This window comes from Erpetoichthys calabaricus, chromosome 5 (genome assembly GCF_900747795.2).
Source record: "Erpetoichthys calabaricus chromosome 5, fErpCal1.3, whole genome shotgun sequence".
NCBI classification, from domain to species: Eukaryota; Metazoa; Chordata; class Cladistia; order Polypteriformes; family Polypteridae; genus Erpetoichthys; species Erpetoichthys calabaricus.
The window spans coordinates 154,792,060-154,812,367 of record NC_041398.2 but is presented as its reverse complement, the minus strand read 5'-3'; the positions used below and the strand labels follow the sequence as shown (position 1 = coordinate 154,812,367).

At 39.5% G+C, this 20,308-nt stretch overlaps 1 protein-coding gene across 1 annotated transcript in view; it reads left to right on the top strand.

Moving 5' to 3' along the window:
- dctn6 (dynactin subunit 6) overlaps positions 1-20,308 on the top strand; it is a 143,450-nt gene that overhangs the window by 42,731 nt on the left and 80,411 nt on the right. Inside the window, exon 2 of the mRNA XM_028802151.2 lies at positions 17,253-17,317. Coding sequence (XP_028657984.1) covers positions 17,253-17,317 — 65 coding nt within the window. The remainder of the gene's footprint in view (positions 1-17,252; positions 17,318-20,308) is intronic.

The window sequence follows — 20,308 nt, the reverse complement described above, 5'->3', positions numbered from 1 at the left end:
ACTTGACTGAAATAAATTAATACTTCCTATGTGTATAATTCATAATTTATCTATTTTACTTTATGCCTTTTATTCCAGCAACTTGCAACATCTGAGGTACAAATTTGTTACAATTACTTTTGTTTTTTTGCAGCACAGGCAGGTGAAGTGACTTCCTCAGGGTCACACAGTGGTGTCAGTACCAGGGAATTAGAACTGACAAGCTCCCGCGGGTTTGCTGAATATTACTGAAGAAAGAAAAAAAACGGAAAACGGGCAAATAGGGCTATGCATACAAGTGTCCATCCATCCATAGTCCAACCCGCTATATCCTAAATACAGGGAGCCAATAAGTAGATATGTATATATAACTATATATATATATATATATATATAAATGTGAATGTATGTATGTATGTATGTATGTATATATGTATGTTCTATATTTATAGGTATGTATATGTATATATATGTAAGAAATGTAAATTTGTATATGTATTATAATATATACTATATATATATATGTTTATGTGGATGTGTATATGTATATACAGTAAATCCCTCCTCCATCGCGGGGGGTCGTGTTCCAGAACCACCCGCGAAATAAGAAAATCCGCGAAGTAAGAAATCATATGTTTATATGGTTATTTTCTATATTGTCATGCTTGGGTCACAGATTTGCGCAGAAACCACAGAGAGGTTGTAGAGAGACAGGAACGTTATTCAAACATTGCAAACAAACATTTGTCTCTTTCAAAAAGTTTTTAAACTGTGCTCCATGACAAGACAGAGATGACAGTTCCGTCTTCACAATTAAAAGAATGCAAACATATTTTCCTCTTCAAAGGAGTGCAAGTCAGGAGCAGAGCATGTCAGAGAGAGAGAGACAAAAGCAAACAAATCAATAGGGCTGTTTGGCTTTTAAGTATGCGAAGCACAGCGACACAAAGCTGTTGAAGGCGGCAGCTCACACCCCCCTCCGTCAGGAGCAGAGAGAGAGAGAGTGAGTGAGAGACTTATAAATAAGTTGTTCAGTTTCTTTAGTTGTCAAGATGTTGAGTTCTGTTTGCAGAGCCTGCCTTTTCCTATGAAGAGCTTCACTTGGACGCCTGGCTTGTTCTTCATCTATTCTAGTAATTTCGCTTCTTAGCTCTGACGCTTTCTTGGTTTCTAATTAATTTCTGTGGGAAAGATATGAATTCATCTGTCCTCTTAAGAAGACCTTTAAAGTTTCCCAGAGTGTTCCTGCAGAAACCTCTGACGGTGTGTTTGTCTCTCTAGAAGAAGCTGATTTGTTTGGATATAAATTCTGTGCAGCTCTCGTCTGCTAATAGAAAAGGGTTAAGACGCCATCTGCGAGGTGACTGTGAGGGGCTTAATGATTTTGGCTCCAAGACTAGAGGGGCATGGTCAGAGATAACAATTGTGTCGTATTTGCATGATTTAATCGTAGGAAGGAAAGTATTATCTATAAAAAAAATAATCAATTCTTGAGTAGCTATGATGCACTGGTGAGTAGAACGAATATGTTCTTGAGTTTGGGTTTAGAAACCTCCAGGGGTCTGATAAGTTGTGGTCACTTACAAACTGTGTAATTGTCTTTGCAGTGTTAGATGTCGTCCCCCCTGTCACAGGAGTCCTATCTAAGAGTGGATTTAAAACACAAAGTCCCCAGCCATTATAATTTTATGAGTGTTCACATTGGGAATGGATGCAAATAGATTTTGCATGAATTCCTTATCGACATTGGGTGCATAAACATTTATCAAAATCATTTTACTGTTAAATAAGTTGTCCATGACCATCACGTATCTCCCTTCAGGGTCCGATACTACATCTGATGCTACAAATGGGACTGTTCTGTGTATGAGAATTCCCACACCTCTAGTTTTCTTTATAAAGCTAGAATGGAACAATTGGCCAGTCCAGTCTTTTTATTGTCTGGACTGATCCTTGCTTAGTAAGTGGGTCTTCTGTAAAAATACTGTTTTAGCGTTTAAACCTGTTAGGTGAGAGCATACTTTCTTTCTCTTTAATTCGTGATTCAGGCCTTTAACATTCCAGCTCACAAAGTTAACTGTCCCATCATGGAGACATTGAAATTGAGTTTTTAATGTCATTTTATAGTCTTAACTGGTAGTGAGGCAGTTTTAATCTTAATTTCAAATTTCCCCACGAGTTATTGCCATATAGCCTAATATTACGTTTATGTTTATAGTTATAAGGATTAGAAGAATAGATTAGATATAGCCTGCTCTCCTTCTCTCCCCCCTTTATCCCCCAACCCCCCCCATTTGGCTCCCCGCATGAGGCTAGATCCCACTTCACAATGTTCCAGTCCTCTGACATACCAAGAGACACAGCACGTTCAAAACAAAACAATTACTCCCCCACCCCCCCACAGCGGCTTTTGAGAATTAAAACAAAGTAGAGATATCTATTGCAGCTGAAGTCTAAATATTATCTGCCAAAAATATAATCATTAACAGACTTTAAGCTTAAAATATAATCTTCAGCAGTTTTAAGATATTAAGATAATAAAATAATGAACCCTGGGAATGATTTTAAAAGTGGTCTAGGATAAACATAGTAGATCCTAATACAATAGTAGAAATAGAAATAAACCAATCTACTTTAGGGTAGTAAAAAAAAAAAACCAAACCCTACTTTAATTACTTCCGCACTTCCACACACTCGCGTCTATAACTGTAAATTAAAACATACGTAAACATATAGTGTCCAAGTAAAGAAAAGAATGTATAATTATAATACCAGTCTCTTTAAAAGTGGATCCAACAGCAGATAAGTCCTTCCCATGCCATGACAGAATACGGCTCCTTATTGACTTTCAAAAGAGTGTCGGGAACAGCTTCTTTAATTCCTTTTCAGCTTCCTCCTTGTTTGAAAATACATAATATTTGTCTTGAACTTCCACTTTCAGTTTGGCGGGATACAAGAGGCTGTATCTGATATCGGCTTTCTGTAGCAGCTTTTTAATATTAAAGTAGGCTGCGTGTTTTGCAGCTGTTAACACTAGAATTACCAGAGCCTACGAAAAATCTCGTAGATCCGTCCCACCTTAAAACGCTTCGCACTTCTCCGTCAGCGTCTTTTGTCCTTCAAATGTGTTGATAAGCAGCAAACAGCAAGCAGTCTGCTATCACATCCCCCCACCGGCACACAGTTTTCTCAGCTCAAGTCTGTTTACCTACTTGTCAGTTGCTTAGAGCTATATAGAGTGAGAAGTATTGCAAAATGACACCTTTTCTAAATACTATACCGTTATTTGGAACACTTGCATTTCATGTGTGTTCCGTGTCTACAACGATCTATGCACAATAAACACGTCATTAAAACAGAAACGTTTTTCATGTTTTAGTAATACTTGACAAAATGTAGGCATGAAGTGTATAATGTGTGAAGCCTGAATTCCAAATATCTTTATACACTTTCACAAACGATAAAAGTATAACAGAACAAATGCGCTTTTTTCTAAGGCTATAACCGAAGAAAAAGAAAGCAGGTTAGTGCTGCGTGTTGTCCTGCATTCTTGGGTAGTATACTGGTTGGAGCTGCCGACTCCAACTCATAAGGTTCTGTGTTCGAGTCTTAACGTCTTCCAAAATAAACGTTTTGAGTAATGAGCTGTTCTTATTGTTAATATTATACAATAAAAACATACATTTGATTTGCGACTGTAACAGCCGCTGTAAATGTATAGTACTTGTCAAAGTTAGCGTCTTTTTTTTAGTTTTACTAGTTTTACTTTATTTACTTATCTTCCTACAGCATAAAGTCACAAGTATACTGCAGAGCTTCCTCTGTTTGATCGTCAAGGGCATGCTCACAAATTACACGTGTAATGCCACGAAAAATACCTGCTGACACTTTAGTACGCGAGCAATGGTACGAGAATGCAGTTAGCCTTTTTTGGGCACATACACCACGCTAGTGTTTAGATCTGGACGGTGTAGCATTGGCGAGCTCTGTAAGCCGTGCTGTTTCTTTGAAGGACAGGTGATTGGTAGGATGACGCCAGACTTTTGCCTTTACGCCTGGTGCAGCTGCGTTGTTCTTTTATGTGAGTCGATATTTCTTGCGGGGAGGGCTTCTGTTTTCTCCGATCTGAGTTCACCTCTGTTATTGCGCGTCTTTATTTGAAAACAGCAGTGTCAGATCAGGGCGAGCGTGAACGTTAACTTTGACAAGCACTATAAATTTACAGCGGTTGTTACAGACGTAAATCAATTGTATGTTTTTATTGTATCAGCAATAAATCAGCTCGCATGTTATTTATTTGGATCAAATAAAGACGCGCTATAGCTATTTATCTATCCCCTTAGCTGTTTTTATATATATTATGTAATAACAGTTATAAAGACACTTGTTCATGTTAATTGCAGTCTCAATGGTTAAAAGTAATATTTTAAAAGGAGCATCCCACATGAAAATACAACGATCTGATTGACTGACAGTGCATACCACTTTATATGGTTAAAAAGAAAAAAAATAACACTTTCTTTCCAGCGGGGAATCGAACTCGGGTCTCTAAGGCGCAACAGGCCTGTTGCTCACTGATTGGCTGAGCAGTCTGTGTCAACTATCCGCGACTTAGTATGTATCGTGATCGTGATTTAGAGAGAATAAAAGTGAATAAAAACGGAAACTTTTACAAGTCCTATAAATGTACACCGTGTGTTACAGACGCAAACCATGTGTATGTGTGTACTGTATAATATTAACAATAAGAGCAGCTCATTACTGAAAACAGCGAATATAGGAGTAAGTCGGGATCGAACTGGGGACTCTTGATTACACCGTGGACGCTTGATTACAAGTCAGCAAATCTTACCACTACTCTACAAAAACTATTGTGTTTTCTTCAGCCTTTTGTGAAAGTGTTTACTTGATCTTTTGACATCATGCTTTATTTATTATATAGTTTATTCCAATATTTTGTCATTTACTACTAAAGTATGAAAAATGTTTCTGTTTTAAAAATGTGTTTACACAGATTACTGTAGAAACGGAACACACATGAAATGTGTGTGTTCCAAATAACGATCTATTATTTCCACTCTAAAACTCTAGCAGTTCAGTCACTCCCAGGTAATCAAACAAGGCATGAGCTGAGAAAACTTAGTGAACGTTCTGCGACGGTGGGGAATGGAATAGCCGGCTGCTTGCTGGCTCGTTTTAATAGGCACATTTAGAAGACAAAAGAGAGGTGAGAACGGTTTTAATCTGGTAATTCTAGTGTTAATTGTGAGAAGTCAGGGAAAATACAAATAAGATTATTTTCAAATAAAATCGCTTGCTTGTGTCTGAGAAGTGCCATCACAATCGTGATTACATCGTAATTGCTTGAAGTGGACAATAAAAGACCTGGGTTTAAAGGTGCTTGATCTGAGTATGTGATAAGCTGTTGCTATCTCGGTATCATCTCCAATTATTTTAGAGAGTAATTCTACTGCAAATTTCACTGGGTTTGAGCTTTCTCGTTTCTCAGGTATACCTTCAATTCTTATATTATTCCTTCTGCACCCATCTTCCAGGGCCGCAAGTCTGTCTCCGAGTTTTTTGCATTCGGAATTCGCAGCTGTAGCTTTTTCATCGGCGTTAGATGCCAATTGTTCCGCTGTTTCAACTCAAGCCGTGAATGCCTGCTTAACGTCCTCCAGCTGATCTGTAACATCATTCATCTGATCGGCAAGTTTTTTCAGTTTGGATCTATTTTCTTCAATGTGTAGCTCTAATTTCTCCACGATGCCTTTAAAGGTCACATCAAAATGTTTAAATAGATGCATTTCCCGGTCTTTGTTATCCTTCTTAAGCTCACTTATTGCCGTAGCCGTGGTAGTGGCCAGTGTAGCGATCATCTCTTTCATCATCTCTTTCAGTTCAGACAGTTCACTTCGGCTGTTGTGCTTTGCGAGTGGGATTGCAGCTCCTGTTACAGCAGATGCTGCAGGCTTGCGATGAGTAGATGAGAGCACGTACTGCAGGGCCTTTTCTAGTCTCGAATGATCCTCAGAAATTGGCGATCCATTGTGACCTGTATCACTTTGCACCCCCGCTCCCATTTTCACTCTCGACTGGAGACGATACAGTGGAGCGGGGTCCTAGGAAATCTGCTCATTCGTCTGCCTGTTCCAGGTCAGTCTCCGAGAGGCCATACCTTGCACTCGGGCCGGATGTCTGTCCAGACTTTGATGCAACTTTAAGTTTCTTTTCCGGTTCTTTTTGACTTCTCTTTTTGTTACTCATGTTTATATATTGTAGTGGAAGTTCCTTGGGTTGGGTTAAATACAGGATACCTCTAAATAATATGAAATACATGGGAAAATAAAGCCGCTGCTAGCGGAGCTCCGCTTCAGACGTCCATCTCCTATAACGGACGAGACCAGTCATCCCACAATGAATTTTAAATGAAACAACTCGAATGCAGTTGAAGTGCAGACTTTCAGCTTTAATTCAGTGGGGTGAACAAAACGATTGCATAAAAATGTGAGGCAACTAAAGCATTTTTTTAACACAACCCCTTCATTTCAGGGGTTCAAAAGTAATTGGACAAATGAAATAACTGGAAATAAAATGTTCATTTCTAATACTTGGTTGAAAACCCTTTGCTGGCAATGACAGCCTGAAGTCTTGAACTCATGGACATCACCAGATGCTGGATTTCCTCCTTTTTAATTCTCTGCCAGGCCTTTACTGCAGCGGCTTTCAGTTGCTGTTTATTTGTGGGCCTTTCTGTTTGAAGTTTAGTCTTCAACAAGTGAAATGCATGCTCAATTGGGTTAAGATCAGGTGACTGACTTGGCCATTCAAGAATTTTCCACTTCTTTGCTTTAATAAACTCCTGGGTTGCTTTGGCTGTATGTTTTGGGTCATTGTCCATCTGTATCATGAAACGCCGCCCAATCAATTTGACTGCATTTAGCTGGATTTGAGCAGACAGTATGTCTCTGAACACCTCAGAATTCATTCGGCTGCTTCTGACCTGTGTCACATCATCAGTAAACACTAGTGTCCCAGTGCCACTGGCAGCCATGCACGCCCAAGCCATCACACTGCCTCCACCGTGTTTTACAGATGATGTGGTATGCTTTGGATAATGAGCTGTTCCACGCCTTCTCCATACTTTTTTCTTGCCATCATTCTAGTAGAGGTTGATCTTGGTTTCATCTGTCCAAAGAATGTTTTTCCAGAACATCCTTTTTTAGATGTTCTTTAGCAAAGTCCAGTCTAGCCTTTCTATTCTTGAGGCTTATGAGTGGCTTGCACCTTGCAGTGCACCCTCTGTATTTACTTTCATACGGTCTTCTCTTTATGGTAGACTTGGATATCGATACGCCTACCCCCTGGAGAGTGTTGTTCACTTGGTTGGCTGTTGTGAAGGGGTTTCTCTTCACCATGGAAATGATTCTGCAATCATCCACCACTGTTGTCTTCCGTGGACGTCCAGGTCTTTTTGTGTTGCTGAATTCACCAGTGCTTGCTTTCTTTCTCAGGATGTACCAAACTGTCGATTTTGCCACTTGTAATATTGTAGCAATTTCTCGGATGGGTTTTTTCTGTTTTCGTAGCTTAAGGATGGCTTCTTTCACCTGCATGGAGAGCTCCTTTGACAGCATGTTGTCTGTTCACAGCAAAATCTTCCACATGCAAGCACCACACCTCAAATCAACTCCAGGCCTTTTATCTGCTTAATTGATAATGACGGACTTGCCCACACCTGTCCATGAAATAGCCTTTGAGTCAATTGTCCAATTACCTTTGAGCCCTTGAAATGAAGGGATTATGTTAAAAAAAATGCTTTAGTTGCCTCACATTTTTATGCAATCGTTTTGTTCACCCCACTGAATTAAAGCTGAAAGTCTGCACTTCAAGACTGAATTGTCTCATTTAAAATTCATTGTGGTAATGTACAGAACCAAAATTAGAAAAAAGTTGTCTCTGTCCAAATATTTATGGACCTAACTGTAGTTTATGCCTACATTTTGTCATTTATTATTAAAATATGAAAAATGTCTGTTTTAGCAATGTATTGACACAGATTATTGTAGAAATGGAACACACATGAACGCATGTGTTCCAAATAACAATCTATTATTTCCACTCTAAAACTACAGCACTTCACTCCCAGATAATTAAGGCATGAGGTGGGAGAACTTTGTGTACATTCTGCGGCGGTGGAGGGATGGAATAGTAGGCTGCTTGCTGCTTGTCTTTATCGGCACATTTACAGGACAAAAGACGCTGGTGGAGAGTTGTATATTGTATTTATTTTTTATTTTTTTTTGGTAGGCTTTGGTAAATCTAGTGTTAAAGGTTTTAGTAAAACTATCTCAAACCTTTTGCCAAGCATTAATCAGCATCTTTCCTAAGAAAAATAAGAACTTATTGCAATGTGCATCATACAGACCAATCTATCTTCCAAATAAAGATGTCAAGATACTATCCAAAGTACTAGCCAGAAGGATTGAGAAAGTGCTTCCTTCTGTAATATCACAAGACCAAACCAGATGTATTAAAGGCAATCAGTTAACTTCTAACCTTTGATGTTTATTTAATGTAATATAATCACCCATTAAGTGTAACATCCCAGAGATCTTATCTTTAGATGGAGAAAAAGCATTTGATATGGTGGAATGGGCCTACCTATTCACCACATTGCACAAATTTGAGTTCAGCCGCCCAAACATATGGGCATGGTTCAAACTACGTTATACTAGTCCAGAAGCCTCAGTTTGTGTTAACCTTATTTCAGACTAGAATGTGGTACTCAACAAGGATGCCCCTTATCACCTTTGTTCTTTTCATTTTCCATTGATGTACTGGCTGTCTACGTTTGAAATGCACCAGAGATAAAGGGGATTCTCAGAGAAGGACTTGAACAGAAAATATCACTATATGCAGATGATATGGTACTGTATATACAGTATGTGACCCACAAAATAATGTACCAGCTGTCCTAAAAGCATTAGCTGAATTTCAAAAATTATCTGAATTCAAAATCAATTTAAATAAAAGTGTGCTCTTTCCAGTTAATTCTCTAGCTCACAATGTTGTACTGAATACTTTCCTATTTACTTTAGTGGGTCAGTTTAAATATTGGGGATAAATATCACAACAAATATAAAGTTCTTTTTCAACAAAATGTTGCTGTTTGCATGGAAAAAATTAAACAAGACATAAATAGATGGTCTACCCTCCATCTTACATTAGCAGGGAGAGTTAAAATTGTTAAGATGACCATCCTTCCCAAGCTTCTCTTCCTATTTCAAAGCATTACCAAATCATTTTTAAGACATTAGACTCAATCATAACTTATTTAGAATCCTGAGTCATCCATGCAATAAAATCATATGACTCAGGCGCTGCCAAGAGTGGCAGGCTTTTCAGCAGCTCCGTGTACGACTTTATTTTTCTACTTTTATTTTTCTCTTTTTTATTGATCACTCCTATCACTTTATTTTATGTGGATTCGTTTCCTGGACACACTTACTTTTACAACATGGGCATGGATTTTTACACGCCGAGACTCGTCTATTCAAGTTCTCATCTTCGAGCGCTGAGAACAAATGCCAGTGCCGGTGTGGTTACCTATTTACCCGACGAGGTAAGAAGGCGGTATCGTGGCAGCAGAGCCGGCACTAAGCTAAAAATGAAGCGGCTTGCGAGAAAGTGGTGTTTTAAGCCTTCGGTGCCTTCTGTGATTCTGGGAAATGTGAACTCAATCTCAAATAAGATAGACGAACTGGCTGCGCTGGTGAAAAATGTCAGAACCTACAGAGAATGCAGTTTGTTGTGCTTTTGCGAAACGTGGCTAACTACCACCATCCCAGATGCTAACGTGGAGCTACCCGGGTTTAGCACAGTTGGAGCGGACAGAGATGCAAGTACCTGCGGGAAGCACAAAGGAGGAGGGCTCGCTGTCTATGTTAATACACGGTGGTGTAACTCTGGCCATGTTAACGTCAAAGTCTCCACTTGCTGCAGGGACATCAAACTGTTCGCCGTAAGTTTGCATCCCTATTACTTGCCCAGAGAGTTTGGACATGTCATTGTCTACATCCCTCCTCGGGTGGATGTGGAGACAGCGGGTGACATCATCCATTCTGCTGTTGCTAAGTTACTAACACAGCACCCTGAGGCGCTTGTGCTAATCGCTGGACAAAACATTACCTGCCTTCTCCCAGTATGTGGACTGTAACACCCAGGGAAATAAGACTATTGATTTACTATATGCAAACGTTAAAGACGCATACAGCGCCACCCCGCTGACTGCGCTTGGGAAACCAGATCATAACCTGGTTCTGCTTCAGCCTCACTACAAACCAAGAGTGAGGGAGCTACCTACAACCATACGCTCATTCAGGAAGTGGTCTCCTGAGGCAGAGAAGGCTTTGAGAGAATGCTTTGGAACTACAGACTGGGATATCCTGCAGGGATCACATAGTGAGAACATTGAGGAGGTTGTTGACTGCACTACTGACTACATCAACTTCTGTATGGACATTGTAGATCCAGTAAGAACTGTACGCTGCTATGCTAACAAGTCATGGATTACAAGTGACATCAAGGGCCTTTTGAACCAGAAAAAAAGGGCTTTTAAAGGCGGTGATCAGCATGAGCTCAAGCGCGTGCAGAAGGAACTCCGAGTCCAGCTCAGGGCAGCGAAGGAGCAGTACAGGAGAAAGCTGGAGCAGAAGTTACAGAATAACAGCATGAAGGAAGTGTGAGATGGGATGAAGATCATCACTGGCTGCAGCTCGAAGCAGGGTGCCACCATCAAGAGAGACGTGAAGAGAGCAAACCAAATGAACAACTTCTTTAACAGGTTTGACCACCCTAACCCACTCTCACTCTGTCCTCGGAGTACTGCACCCTGCACACATCCTTCTGCTGATACCAGCATAGGAGAGACATTCCCACCCACAATTCCAACAGCACAGATGAGCAGAGAGCTGGAGGAGACTTCGTGCCAGCAAAGCAGCGGGTCCAGATGGAGTATCGCCACGACTGCTGAAGGTCTGTGCATCGGAGCTGGGGGGTCCTCTACAGCGCATCTTCAACCTGAGCCTGGAACAGGGGAGAGTACCAAGGCTTTGGAAAACATCTTGCATCACTGAGTCCCAAAGGTATCACGTCCTAGTGAGCTGAATGACTTCCGGCCTGTTGCTCTGACATCACATGTATGAGCGTCTCGGGAACTGCACGTCTGACATTGTGGTCAGCAACACAGGAGCGCCTCAAGGGACTGTACTTTCTCCGGTCCTGTTCAGCCTATATACATCGGACTTCCAGTACAACTTGGAGTCCTGCCACGTGCAAAAGTTCGCTGACAACTCTGCTATCGTGGGCTGCATCGGGAGTGGGCAGGAGGAGGAGTATAGGGACCTAATCAAGGACTTTGTTAAATGGTGTGACTCAAACCACCTACACCTGAACACCAGCAAAACCAAGGAGCTGGTGGTGGATTTTAGGAGGACCAAACCCCTCATGGACCCCCCGTGATCATCAGAGGTGACTGTCTGCAGATGGTGCAGACCTATAAATACCTGGGAGTGCAGCTGGATGATAAATTAGACTAGACTGCCAATACTGATGCTCTGTGTAAGAAAGGACAGAGCCTGTTATACTTCCTTAGAAGGCTGGCATCCTTCAACATCTGCAATAAGATGCTGCAGATGTTCTATCAGACGGTTGTGGCAAGCGCCCTCTTCTACGCAGTAGTGTGCTGGGGAGGCAGCATTAAGAAGGAGGACGCCTCACGCCTGGACAAACTGGTGAGGAAGGCAGGCTCTATTGTTGGCATGGAGCTGGACAGCTTGACATCTGTGGCAGAGCGACGGGCGCTCAGCAGGCTCCTATCAATTATGGAGAATCCACTGCATCTACTAAACAGCGTCATCTCCAGACAGAAGAGCAGCTTCAGCGAAAGACTGCTGTCACTGTCCTGCTCCACTGACAGACTGAGAAGATCGTTCCTCCCCCAAACTGTGCGACTCTTCAATTCCACCTGGGGGGGTAAACGTTAACTTTATACAAAGTTATTGTCTGTTTTTACCTGCATTGTTATCAATCTTTAATTTAATACTGTTTTTTTGTATCCGTATGCTGCTGCTGGAGTATGTGAATTTCCCCTTGGGATTAATAAAGTATCTATCTATCTATCTATCTATCTATCTATCTATCTATCTATCTATCTATCTATCTATCTATCTATCTATCATCGATCGGTGATTTTAGAATGACCTAAAGGAGAAGGGCACATGACACTACCTTTCAACTGTATTACTGGACGACTAATATAAGTCTCTTCCTTTCAAAGACTCCAAAGTACATTGGGGAAAGGATTTGTCACTTATGTTGAAAACACTCAATTATTCAACGTAAAATCTTTTAAATTATTCGACTTAAAATCTATTGTCGAGTGCATTTGTCTAGTTTCAAATTGTCCAAGGTGTTTCCAGAACAAGATTCAACCTGTGAACGTTGCAGTCTAGCTCTAGCCTCACTTGACCACATGTTCTGCGGTATGCACCAAATTAACATTTTAGACAAAAAGCTTTGCATGCCTATCAGACAATATCAGTGTTTGATACACTCTCAGAAGCTTAAAGTGGAGAAGGACAAACAAACTGTAATTGCCTTTACTACACTACTAGCATGTAGACTTATCTTGCCAAACTGGAAGAATCCTACCCCCCCACCACTTTTAAGTCAGTGGGTAACTTATGTTCTGTATTATATGTAATTGGAAAAAAAAATTAAATTCTCACATAGAGGGTATGTTCAAAACTTTTAAATTCTTAAAAGTAAAAAAAAAGAATTATCAGCTGATGGCAATTCCAGAGCCTAATATTCTTTGACTCTTCAACCGTTGTGTAACACCCAACAACCCAACAATGGACATTTCTAGGCAAGTAAGGATCTGACGTTTAGACTAATTTGTGCCTAATAAGTAGGGAAAGTCTATAAAAAGATATCAAAACAATTCCAGTGTCCAAAATGTCATTTAGAAATGACACTAAAGGGGAATTGTTTATGTCAAGACAAGGGGCCTCATGTACTGTATAGATGGTACATCAGCACAAAAATGTTGCGTCTGCCCATTTTCACGCTCACTTCGAGATATATGAAAACTAAACTTGGCGTAAAGCCACACACGTTTTCACAGCATCCCCACATTTTGCGTACATGCTTTTCTGTTCAGTTTTGCAAAGTGGCAGCACCCAGGGTCAAAGCAGTGCTACAGTTTGTATGCTGTTTATATATTTTCTTTTTCATATTCGCATCAATGATATGGGCATTATCAAATACACCAAAATTAATTGCATATCGTTTACAAGTTTAATTCATTAGATTGTAATCATTCTGTAATAATATAATGGTTCACAGAATGACCGTACTGTTCCAACTAGCATAGCTGCTTTAGCATTGTTAAAAGACATTGCAAATGGAAGAATTGGAAGAGAGCATGTATTTATAGATGATGACTGGCTTCTAAGTCAATTTCAATTCTCAAGAGCTATCCTCTTGGAGCTGTGTGCTGAACTGGAGCTGGCTTTACAAAAGCAGACTTTGAGGAATTATGCTGTTCTTGCTCCTTTGCAAGTTCTGTTCACTCTCCGGTTTTTAGCCACAGGAGCCGTGCCATCTGTATAGGATGGTATTACCTGCTTGTCATCCAGATATATAAGATTTCCTTACACTCTGGTTGAGCAGGCAAATATCAAATCGCAATTCGCAGCAACATCTGGTTTCTGAAATCAGCAGTCAACTGCATGTACATTTGCTATTGCAACAGCAGCAGACAAGTTAGATCAGCCGGGGATGAATCGCCAAAAGAATGAGCCGACATTACTTTTTTAATTTTTAATGTGCTGTCCAATAATGTACAGAAAGTGTGTTGAATTGTGCAAGCATCTAGCGTGCTGTTTAATTTGGCACACAATTGTGACTTGCCCATACCTGAAGAGATGCGGTATGATGAACTAGACCTTGACCTATAAAGTGATCATCCAAATCAAAATGCATTACAGCTTCGTTTGAATGTAATTAACAGAATGTAAAAAGAGGTAATCAGATGCAGTATTTATTTTCAACCAATTCGTTTAATTTATGGTCAGTATCACATAGTACAGCCTTTATATTCTTTAGTTCATTAGCCAAATCTCCTATAGCATCTACTATTGCATTATGAGACTCCAGAACAGCTTCCATGAGCACATTGCCAGATGTTCTCCCACCGGTTTCCTAGGCAATGGTGTATATGCAGCCAGCGTCTGAAAATGTGCTTGGCGCAGCAGTACCTGGAGTCGTGTCCTCAGCACGGGGATCAGCTTTTGTCATATTGTCTGAAACAGAATAAACAAATGGTGGGCTGTGACTTGCTTTTCACTTCGACTTTGATATCTGACCACTTCTTTTTTTTGTTTCAGGCTCTGTGCAACTTTCTGAACTTGAACTTTCGAGTGTCTCCGCCCCACTGTATCACTCCCATCCATCCATCCATCCATTATCCAACCCGCTGAATCCGAACACAGGGTCACTGGGGTCTGCTGGAGCCAATCCTTAAGGCAACATAGAGTACATTTTCCCTTGCCTCCTCTTCATTCGGTGAAATTAATTTTTTCACGTGCTTTTGCCATTGTCTTTTAACAAAACACTGAATGGAAGTAGGCTATTTATATTGAGTTGCGTAGTCAAATATGCAAAATTCTGGGAGGAGTTTAGATAGGGCTGTAGGCATGTGTACATGCGATAAATTTTTACGTTCATTGGGATTTATAAAGGGGAAGTGTATGGAGCTTGGCGTATGCACGGTTTTATGCATCTGGAAATTTTTGTGCATTTGCACATTTCCAGTTTTGTCCATACGCCATGTTTTAGTTTTAATTCTATGCAGGGTGTTATACATGAGGCCCCAGATCTGGATTACCAAGAAAACTGATAGCAAGAACAGCTTATACTCTACAAGGAGGCTATGCAAAATCCCCATATGACTTTGACACCTGTAGACAGGTTTACAGTGCTTTCAGAAAGTTTTCAAACCTGTATACTTTTTTCACTTTTTGTTTTGTTGCAGCCTTATGCTAAAATAGTTTAAATTCTTTTCTTCCCACATCAAGCAACACTCAATATCTGAAAATGACAACGCAAAAACGGGATTTTGTCATTTTTCTCATGCTGATGCAAATTTTCAGATCCTTCACTATGACTGTTAAATTTTGTCTCAAGTGCATTCCATTCTGTCATTCATCACTGAGAAGTTTCTGCAGCTTGTTTGGCTAAAATTTTTCTTTAAAATCTGTGGCCAATGCAATTGAATGGGCATTGTAAGAATAGGCACATACCTGTCTATAGAAGGTCCTTTAGTTGACAATATGTATAGAGCAAGAACTAGTTGTGAGATCAAAATAATTGCCTCCAGGGTTTATAAACAGAACTGGGCTGAGGTACAGATCTGGAGAAGGTTAGAAAAAAGTTTCTGCATCATTGAAGGTTTCCAAAAGTGCAGTGGCCTTTATAATTCTTAAATGGAAGAAGTTTGGAACAACAATAACTCTTCCTAGAGCTGCCTGCTCAGCCAAACTGCGCAATAGGGGGAGAAGGACTTTAGTGAGAGAAGTGACAAAGAACTTCGTGGTCTCACTGGCTGAGCTCCAGAGAACCTGTGTGGAGATGGGTGAACCTCCCAGAAGGACAGCCATCTTTGCAACACTCTACCGATGTGGGCTTTATGGCATATTGGCCAGACGGAAGCCTGTCCTCAAAGACCAATGAAAGCCTCCTTGGAGTTTTCAAAAAGACATCTACAGGACTCTCAAGACTGTGACAATCAAAATTCTCTGGTATGATGATACCAAGAATAAATTGTTTGACCTCATTTATAAGAATCATGTCTAGAAGAAACCAGGTGCTGCTCAACACCTGCACAATGCCATTCCAATGGTGGTGGCAGCATCGGGAACTAGGAGATTAGTAGGATTGAAGGAAAGCTGAATGAAAACATTCCCCACTTCTGTTCAAGAAAAAAATCAGGGACAGACTGATATTCTGCAAAAGGTACAGGGATTAGACTGCTGAGGACTTTGGTAAAGTCATTTTCTCTGATGAATCTCCTTTCTGATTGTTTGGGGCATCCAGAAAAAAGATTGTCAGAAGATGAAAAGGTGAGCGCTACCATCAAACCTGTGTCATGCCAACTGTGCTATAAGGCGAAAGTGATAACTAAATGGCTTGGGGAACAAAACATCGAAATTTTGGGTCCATGGCCAGGAAACTCCCCAGACCTTAATCCCATTGAGAACTTGTGGTCAATCTTCAAGAGGCAGGTGGACAAACAAAAATCCACAAGTTCTGACAAACCCCAAGCATTATGCAAGAATGGACTTTCATCAGTCGGGATTTGGCGCAGAAGTTGATTAACAGCATGCCAGGGCAAATTGCAGAGGTCTTGAAAAAGGCCAGCACTGCAAATATTGACTCTTTGCATAAACTTAATGTAATTGTCAGTAAAAGCTTTTGAAACTTATGAAGTGCTTGTAATTATACTTCAGTATACCATATGAATATCTGACAAAAAGATCTAAAAACACTGAACCAGCAAGCTTTGTGAAAACCAATACTTGTGTTATTCTCAAAACGTTTGGCCATGACTGTAGTAACTGAGCAGGATAGAAATTTACAAGATCGATCTTGAGACTTTAAGAATCAATATTGAATTGTTTAAATGAAAAATAACGATAAATTGGAACATGTGTATTTTTACTCGGGCCTACAAATTTACTTTTTTCATGTAAATTGTAACTATATATAATTTTCATGAAATGCCACTATTTTACTTTTCTGTCAGATTTTTATTTATTTTTTTTACATCAAATGTCAACATCATTTGTAATTTAGCCAGGGGTTTCCAAACATTTTTGCACGAAAGTGTTGTCTCTTTCCCCCAAGTGTCCACCCACAACACTCTCAGATACTCTTAAGACATAAACCAAGAATTTGGAGCAATTTGCTTACCTTAAGGATGTGGTCTTGCCAACCTGAGTTAAAATAGGGAAACATAATTGTTTCACAAATGTATTATTTCATGTCTCACTGTACAGCACTATTATATCAAAGTATTGAGATATCTATCCAGCATTTGAATTTTAGCACAGTTGTTGTAGTATGTAATTTTATCTTAAAGCTTTGTTGTGAAAACACACTGTTTTCTTTGGTCAATCATATTATTAACATCTTTTTTTCTTATACAGTGTTAAAATTGCACCTGGGGCTGTAGTTTGTGTGGAAAGTGAAATAAGAGGTGAGGTGACCATAGGTAAGTAAAGGAAAAAACATCAATGCTCCTTTTTGTGTAATCTTTCAGTTTGTACAAATAATTTAGTAAATGTAATTTAAAATTCATGCAGCAGCAGCATAGCTGGTATAAATGTAAGCCAATGACCAGTTAACATTCAGTTTGTTTCTTTTATTTTATTTTATTTTTTTGTCTTGTTTGTCTAAAAAAAAAAAGTTTTTTGGAAAGGTTTGTTTAATAAAGCATGGACTTTCATGCAGTTCAGTTACACTTTAGAAATGATTTAGACTTGTACTAGTGACACATTACATCACTTCTGTTTGGAGGGAATGTCATAGTTCACATCTGCAGTTGCTGATCTTGTTGCCTGAGGATGTGGGATTACACAACCAGAAATAAGAGATGACAAATTTGTCACCTTTTGAGATGACTTTCCAGCACCATTTCACATTTCTAAAGTATAGCAAGTTCACCCTAATTTCTGACAGCCAGTAAATGTACTATCTGATGTAGCCAGTGCTGGAGTAATGCCTTGAACCGTCTAAGATTATGTAAATGAAGACTGAGACTGAAAATTGCTAGAAAAGTTGGGTAATATGACAGGGCCCGTAGTAGTTAATTGTCAGGAAGCTGATTTGTTTGTTTTTTTTTGTTTTTTTTGTTTTTTTTTTGTGTAATATCCATATTCACAGTACATTGTAGGTTTTCACGAGGATCAGATTTTAAAGTGTAGTTTGCATTTGTTACATATAAAATTTAAACATGCGGGGAAAGTATCACACTTACTGTGAAAACAGGATTTTTTTTTTTTTTAAATTGTTGAGTAGTTTTGTTGTCCTTCAAACCATTCACTCAATCTAGTTAATCCAATTGGCTCCTTGTAATCCTAAAAACTGTGTTTGGTCTTAATAGAGGACACAGATGCTGCATTTCTCAATGTTAATTTTAGTAAATTGAACACTATTTCTCTTAAACGTTTTAATACCCTAAACTCTGAAAAGGCTATATTTTACCATTATATTAATATTTTCTTTAACTCTAGAATTACCAGAATCTACGAAAAAACTCATAGATCCGGCCCACCTTAAAACCGTTCTCACCTCTCTTTTGTCTTCTAAATGAGCCGATTAAGACGAGCCAGCAAGCAGCCGGCTATTCCATCCCCCACCGTCGCAGAACGTTCACTAAGTTTTCCCAGCTCATGCCTTGTTTGATTATCTGGGAGTGACTGAACTGCTGGAGTTTTAGAGTGGAAATAATAGATCGTTATTTGGAACACACGCATTTCATGCATGTTCCGTTTCTACAGTGATCTGTGTAAACACATTGTTAAAACAGAAACTTTTTCATATTTTAGTAATAAATGTTACAAAATGTGGCATAAACTATAGCATTTGTGAAGCCTGACGTCCAAACATCAAATAAACACTTTCACAAAAGGTTCAACGATGCTACAACACCTTCCTGGAGTAGCAGTAAGATTTGCTGACTTAGCGCTACAGCAGCCTTGCCGTGCATTACAGACCCGAGTTCGATTCCCTGCTGGGGAGGAAGTGTTTTTTTTTTTTGTTTTTTTTTGTAACCTCAAACGGACATAAAATTTATAAATTGGTATGCACTGTAAATCGTTAAGTTTTAAAATGTCGATCGTGGTTATTTCTGTTGATTAATTCATACATTTTTACTTAGAGTCAGAACAGGAGCTTATTCAGCTTCTGATCTGACTCTAACAGCGCCACAGTATAAATTCACACCCAGTCTGACGCTGTTCGTTTTCAAATAATATTGTACTAGTGCGATTATGTTTTCTGATTGATACTATTCGCGTCGTCATAAAATGATTTCTTCAAAACGTCACATATATTTGTCTCTTTCTATTTTTAAAATGTGCATTGATCACCACCAGCATGTTGTAGCACACAGCAACTGGAACTGCATGTTCTTGCGCGCACTGAATAAGACAGTGCTATATGCAATCATCAGATTCAAATGTCACAGTTCACACACACACGCAAGGATTGTCTTTCTTACATTTACAACGTGTGTACCTGTTACAATATATTCACTTCTCTCTATGCTGTGTTTCTATTACACACCTGAAAGAAAGACAATATATGTGAAAACATCATCGCACTAATGCAAAATTATTTGAAAATGAACAGCGTCAGATCGTTTGTGAATTTATGCTGGAACTGGAAATTCTCTGATGTGGAATCAGTTCTGTATGGTTGTGGGCGTGGGTGTGAGTGCTGGACATAACTGGGAATTACTGTGAATGTGTGTGGTGTTTTGAGATAATGAATAGAGCTGCGAATTACAGGTGCTTGCTCAGTGTAATAGAAACCATAGCACAGAGGTGTGTACACTGCAACAAGTACACATGTAACTGTAGGAAGGGCGCTCCTTGTGTGAGCTATAGCGCATCTTTATGTGAAAACAGCAGTGTCAGATGGGGAGTGTCTGATGATTGCATATAGTGCTGAAGTTAATACTGTTTACTATGCTTTCCTCTGCATGTCCTGGAGTACATAAGAAACAGCATACAGCAACATGTGGGGACTGGCAAGACTGGGAAAAAAAAAACACGTGGTCGTATGTATCGTGATACACTGCAGAGCTATAGCGCGTCTTTATGTGAAAACAGCAGTGTCAGATGGGGTAGGAAGAATGAAAAGTGAATAAAAAAAACAAAAATAAAGCTAACCTTTACAAATATCATACATTACACCGGCTGTTACAGACTGAAATCAAATGTATCTTTTTATTCTAAAATAGTAAAAATAAGAGCAGTTCACTTCTCAAAAGGGAGTCGTGCAGGATCGAACTCGTGACCTGTTGCTTGCCAGTCAGCAACTGATACTGTTGCGCCACAGTAGCAATCGGTGCAAATAAGTGTCAATGTCGCACACTAAGGCGGCTTTTTTTTCTGCAGTTGTATTTTTGAATAAAAGCGCACTAGTTCCGTTATATTTGTACCTTTCGTGAAAGTGTTTCTTTGATACTTGGACTTCA